The sequence below is a fragment of the Lactuca saligna genome, chromosome 8 (genome assembly GCF_052625555.1).
Source record: "Lactuca saligna cultivar CGN05327 chromosome 8, ASM5262555v1, whole genome shotgun sequence".
Taxonomy (NCBI): Eukaryota; Viridiplantae; Streptophyta; class Magnoliopsida; order Asterales; family Asteraceae; genus Lactuca; species Lactuca saligna.
Genome location: NC_136424.1, coordinates 163,470,001 through 163,476,732, shown reverse-complemented (window position 1 = coordinate 163,476,732; position 6,732 = coordinate 163,470,001). Strand labels below are relative to the sequence as shown.

The window sequence follows — 6,732 nt, the reverse complement described above, 5'->3', positions numbered from 1 at the left end:
ATCATTGAAATTTTTTTGTTTAAAAAGTGCATATACGATATTTTGATATTTAAGAAGGGCATATATGATATTATGATGTTTAAAAAGGACATATATGATATTTTGAAATTTTATGAATGATAAATATGATATTTAGAAATTTTATGAAGGGTAAATATGATATTTAGAATTTAAGTTGGGTAAATATGATATTTTGATGTTTAAGAAGGATATATATATATATATATATATATATATATATATATATATATATATATATATATATATATATATATATATATATATATATATATATATATATATATATATATATATATATATATATATATATATAAGTTTTATCCCTTAGGAACAGTAAAATTCCTAAGGGTTTGACATAATTGGTCATTCTTTTTTATCCATTTGGACACTTTTTATATTTTTTAGGAACTTTTTAATATTTAAAGTTTGGCCACAAAGCTTTAAGAAATTGGCAAGTGTTATCTATTTTCTAAAAACTTGCTAATTCCAACCCCTTATAGTAAACTTGCCTTTTTTTTTTTTTTTTTTTTTTTTTTTTTTTTTTTTTAATTATTATATATATCAACTTTGCCCCCTTCTTGTTTATCTATTTTGATACTTTTGGTCATTAGAATCAAATTTTTTTATTTTTTATTTTTTAGGAACCATTTAATATTCAAAGTTTAGCCACAAAACTTTAAGAAATTGACGACTTTTGCTAATTCTAACCCCTTTAATTCTTTAGTCATTTTGATACTTTTGATTTTGATATTTTTGATTATTGGAAGCAAAATTTTTACATTTTTAGGAACTTTTAATATTTAAATTTTGGCTACAAAACTTAGAGGAATTGACAACTTTGATTCACTTCTAAAAACTTGCCAATTCAAACTCATTTAATTCTCTAACCATTTTGATACTTTTGGTCTTTACAGTCAAAACTTTTACATTTTTTTCATAAAAAAAACAGCCAGAGGCGAAACCTGGGATTTTCGGCTAGTTTGCCATAGAAAAATCATTTTACCCTACAAAAATATGTATGTTTGTCGTAAAAAAATATGGCTCCTGATTGAAATAATATTAATATTTACCTCTGTATGATGATAACGATTCTTGTTCAATTAAGAACATATTTTTTAAATTTAAATAGTATCCAAATTATTATGTTAAATGCCAACGACTATTCTATAATTATATTTTAAGCCATTGCAAATTAAAAAAACACACACACAATATTATAATAAAATTTCGAATTTGACATCGAATTTTTTTGTTCATAATTATATCATTATATTTACAATTTTATTGTAATATCAACCAAATTACCAGTTTTTCCTGTTCTCCCGATAATCATTTTTCCTGAATTGCAATAAAATCGCTATGTTTACTAAAATTACGATTATGTCATCCTGTGTTTTTTCTCATTTATGTTAATATATTTATGATCGTGTTACAATATCAACCAAATAACCGGTTACCATCAATCTAATAAATTACCAAATAAATGACATGACAATATTATGACGCTGAAGTCACATCACACTATCAATCCAACATTGCGTACACAAAAGAAAAATCGATCCATTGTTCCAACTCCCTATAAAAGGAGGGTCACTCCTCATTTCTTTCCATCAATTCTTCCAACTCTCTCTCTCTCTCTCTCTCTCTCTCTCTATATATATATATATATATATATATATATATATATATATATATATATCTCGAGATTTTTGGTCCATTGTGATTCGACTTCTAATTCTGTAATCTAGTTAGCAAAACTCTAAAGACTTCAGAAGGATAACTAAGGAAAGGAAGTAAACATCGAACTTCTGCTCACGACTATTTGGACCTTATCAAATCAAGTAAGTTACACTTACTCTTATATAATATACTTAGTTGTTTCAAGAATTTTGGCCATAGGCCGGACTGACTTTTTTTTTCGTACACGTAATGCTAAATGTGTGGAGTTAGGTGCATTTAATAAAATGGCAAATTGTTGGATGTGACTTTTCTTTCACCTCAATATTCTTGAAACAACTAAGTATGTTAGATAAGAGTAAGTGTAAATTACTCGATTTAATGAGGTCAAATAGTCGTGAGCAGAACTTCGATCTTTACTCCCTTTCCTTAGTTATCATTTTGAAATCTCAAGAGCTTCACTAACTAGATTACAGAATGAGAATTTGAATAATGATGGACCAATATATATATATATATATATATATATATATATATATATATATATATATATATAGAGAGAGAGAGAGAGAGAGAGAGAGAGAGAAGAAATGGTGGAAAGAAATGAGGAGGGTTGACTTCCACGTCACAATATTGTCATATCATTTACAGAACGAGAATTTGAATCATGATGGACCAAAATATATTTAGACCGACTTTTCTTTTTTGCACGTAATGCTAGATTGATGGTGCGATGTGGTTTCCACATCACAATATTGTCATGTCATTTATTTAGTAACATGCTAGATTGATAGTAACGGTCATTTATGTAATATTACAATAAAATTGTAAATATAATGACATAATTAAGAAAAAAAACACAAGGTCAAAATCACAATTTTGGTTAACATAGTGACTTTATTTTAATTCGGAAAAAGTGGTTACCAGGAAAACATGTAGAACCGGTCATTTGGTTGACACTGCAACAAAATAGTAAATATAATAGCATAATTTCGAAAAAAACTCGGCGTCAAAATCAAAATTGTATGATAACATAATAACTTTTTCGCAATTTGTCTTTTAAGCTATCAGTATTATTATTAGAATCTCACTTGGTTTATATCATTATGCGGTAATATCTTGGTCTTTTAAAACACTTATCAAAAAGTTATTTATAATTTAACACTTGCTTCAAACCGATAATTAAAATAGTAATTGTTGGTTACACAACTAATTTGTAATAAGGTTCGTCATATATAAATTTTAACAGAATTTTATGATTATAAATCAAATATTTCATGATGACAAAACGAAATCTTTCCCAAATCAATATAACAAATTCTTTAAAATGACTGACATTAAAAAAGTTTGTCAAGTCCGATATGGTCATGCCTAAACAGAACATATTACACTGTATTTGATGTGCATTGGACTACAATTATCTCATCCAAAGAAGTGGGACAAGGACTTACTCCCAATCATTTTTCTATTCAAAAGACATAAATACCCTCCTCATCCTCATAATCATAATTTACCGAATAACTGTCCCCTCAATCCAGTCTAGTCTAGTCTCTTTCAATCTAAGCCTTGTCCCATGTAAGAAACACATTGATACTTAACACGAAACATCCATAAAGTATTCATCTCATTCATCAAGTACTTGATACAACAGATTTTAAACATCATTAGACTAAAATTTTACATATTTTCAACATTTTAGCCATTGACTTATCCCATCAACTCTACAATCTAAACACTGATATACCCATAGACACCCTTAGCAGCCAAATTACGCTTAGGGCCAAAAATTATAAACCAATGAGAACAAATTACTTACAAATTCCACAAACCGTTATAAATCATTTCGCATTTTCATCAATCAACAAAGCACCACATTGCTTTCGTCTCTTGGGTCCGGGTTCACCCAATTGCAAGCTAATAGAAATATCTTCAGACCCAATTATAGCATTGTACTTTGAATTTGTAAATGGTGAGAAACTTTTGTTGTCAAAGTCAAAGTCAAAGGTCCCCGGAATGCTTGATATGAACTGATGTTCGATGTTTGGAGCGGGTTTTATACAACGTTCAACATGGAACTCATGTTGTAGAGGGGCATTTTGGTCCTTTGACTCAAGTGGCTGACGTGTAGATGATTCACGAATTGTGGAATCAGTCCCTGGTGCTGCTAATGCTGATGCTGATGCTGATGCTGATGCGTTCCTTTGTTCTTGCAGTGCAACTATGGTAGATAATTGGTTATAAAAGAAATATGAAAAAGGGTAAAATTGGAAAAAGAAAAAAAAAAGTTGGAAAGTACAAACCTTGAAGATCTTCATTGGTGGTGATGAGACTAAGTTCAAGAACATCTAGAAGGCGACCAAGATCGACCCCACTTGTCCAATTCTCGGGAGGTTGACCATCTTTGACTTTTAATCGACCCCGATTAGCGGTCCCACCCCAAATGATTCCAATCGGGCGTGGCTTTTCCCCATTTTGCCCTTTTAAAAGAATGAGACTTCCACTATCACCTACAAGATCAAAAGTTTGTTGGTTTTCTCCAATCACTAAAAAATCGGTCAGAAAGCAAATTCCTTTTTCATCATTGTATTCCAATGCATATGCCATTATTGTCCCTGTGGTCAACCCTGAACTTCTTCCAACTTTTGTCACTTGTTGACCGATTACACTGTTGACTGGAGACTGCAAATCTATGGCTTTGACTTCACCAATCTCTCCAATTCCAATTACAGATGTTGTCACATCTGCAAGATCAAAATCTTCAGAAAATGGGATGAATGCTCCATCTGCTCGAACAAATGTTTCTGCAATGTGATTTCAATAATTTGTTTATCATATTACTTTTTTTTTTTATTACAATATTGTATTTTAATAAGAAATTTTTTTTACCTGGATTTGTTCCAGCAAACATGCCATACCAAAGATCATCAGTGATAAATGAAGTTGCCCTTTCAACAGCTCCAAGATACACCCCGGGCCCCATGCTAGGTGGCATAGGATGGAACATCTTTTGGTTCGGGTAATCCAAGTCAACCGCCACGTGGCGATTTGTTAGGAATCCCACCTGGCGGTTTCCTGTTCGGCTTTTCACAATGGCACCCATTGTCCCATATGTGCTTTGGTTTGCAACCTAAAGAAGAAACAAGTTTCCACTCTTTTTTATATGTTTATAAATTTCAAAAAGACTCTTCCTTTAGTTTCTGAATAAGGTTTAGTTCCAAGATTTTGTGAATGATTTGGCAATTAAAGTGAATACATGGCTACAATCTACTTCCAGTTATTTTTCTTATTATAGCACTTTCATTTTAGATGACATTGTTATAATCTTGAATATTTTTCAAAGTATAGTGATGTATGAAGTATGATACTACAATAAACAAATCAATGAAAGTACTTTGCTGTTTCTTGTATTGAAACCTTATTATTATTATTATTATTATTATTATTACTATCATCATCAAATTTTGATTCTTCAAGTTTCAATAATCAGTTTGTAAATGCCCTGAGAAACATGAATGACCATGGAGATGTAAAGATACCTGGGAACCAGAACCAATGCATGGAAAGCTTCCACGTAAGCCATCAACAAGCTCTGCGCAAAATTGTTCCTTTGGAGTTACTTCAGGCACATTATAATATGAAAATTCCACCACATCAACATCACACCACACACCCCCAGGTCCCTGTTAGTTTACAACAAAATAAAAATACCATTTTCAATCTTTTCATATCATAAAATTCCAATTCCCTTTGATCTTAACAAGATTTGGACAATAAAGAAATTGATAAAATAAGTTAATAAGAACCTCAAGAGCACATGGCAGACACTGGATACGAGTAAGCCATTGCCTGTGAATCTTACGAGCAACAAAGACAAGAATGGCAGGTATATCAGTCAGCAAACCCCCTCGAATTCTGAATCCAATTGCAGTTGCAAGACTAACTTTCTTCAAGATTTTGCTGTGAAATGCTCTTATCATCATCAGTTCAAGCAAAGTAACAGCTTGTTCTCCTGTAGGCAACTGACCGATTCTTTGGGGTAAAACCCCTTTTAAAAGATTGTCAAAGTAATTAGCTCGATCTTCAACAACATCAGTTAAACGGGAAGAAGTAGGCCATGAGAAGTATGTTGCATTGGTCTCTGAAAGTTGACCAGCTGATGTGGTGGCAAAAGACTGTAATGGTGGAGTTTCCTCGTGATTGCAGCATGATCTTTCCATGTCTAAAACTGATTCGTCAGATGGTGTTTGAAAACTTAGATTCATCACAGGAATCCAACCTGAATAGACATTTAAGAAAGGCAGACTCATAGATGAATTTCGTTATTTTGCCCAAAAATTCAAAGCTTATCGTAGTGAAAAGACAAAGAAACACCCTCTAAAAAAAACCCTAAATTACAAGCCAAAGTTCAGGAATGAAAACACAATAATGATCTGACTAGGAGCAATGATTTGGTACTGAAAAATACTTGGAAGATGGTCATTGACTCATTGGTCAAATCAAGGAATGCATCAAAACCCAAATCAAACAAAGCATTGCAAAGACGAAACGAACATAGAAGGAGAACGAAATCGACGAATTAGGACAATAGTAAACTGAAATCAAGTAAGATTGGAATAACACTTACAGTGAAGCTATGGAGTGTTGTCTATTACAATCACAGATTTATCAACGACGACATATTTTGCAGGAATTTGTTCGAATGGGTAGCAAAGTGACAGCGGGTAGACGTCAACAGCCCGATTTCTGAGCTGTTGTTTTCGCGGCGGGCTGGCCGGCAGAGGAAAAGCGGTCGGGGGAGGAGGACAGCTACATTTAGAAACAATTTCTATAAGAGGAAATCTCTGATTCACAAAATCGGAGATAAAGGTTTTAGAATTTAGAATTAAAAAAGGGAAAAGGGAAAAAGGGCATCATGGTAAAAGGGAAATTTTATCAAATTGGATCATCCAATCATTGATTTTTGACCGATAGTGTTCATCAATTAATATTTGATTAAAAGGTTAATCACTGGAAAATTTTGATCAAGTCTTAAAA

At 31.9% G+C, this 6,732-nt stretch overlaps 1 protein-coding gene across 1 annotated transcript; it reads right to left on the bottom strand.

The window, feature by feature from the left end:
• Window positions 1-3,305: 3,305 nt before the first annotated feature.
• Window positions 3,306-6,559, bottom strand: LOC145011444 (protein NARROW LEAF 1-like). The gene is made up of 6 exons (XM_078970168.1): window positions 6,323-6,559; window positions 5,502-5,974; window positions 5,235-5,378; window positions 4,585-4,825; window positions 3,999-4,499; window positions 3,306-3,916 (listed from the first exon to the last, which is right to left on the bottom strand). Exons 2-6 carry the CDS (start codon window positions 5,958-5,960, stop codon window positions 3,537-3,539), a joined length of 1,725 nt encoding a protein of 574 aa, XP_078826294.1. The 5' UTR covers window positions 5,961-5,974; window positions 6,323-6,559; the 3' UTR covers window positions 3,306-3,536.
• Window positions 6,560-6,732: the final 173 nt, after the last annotated feature.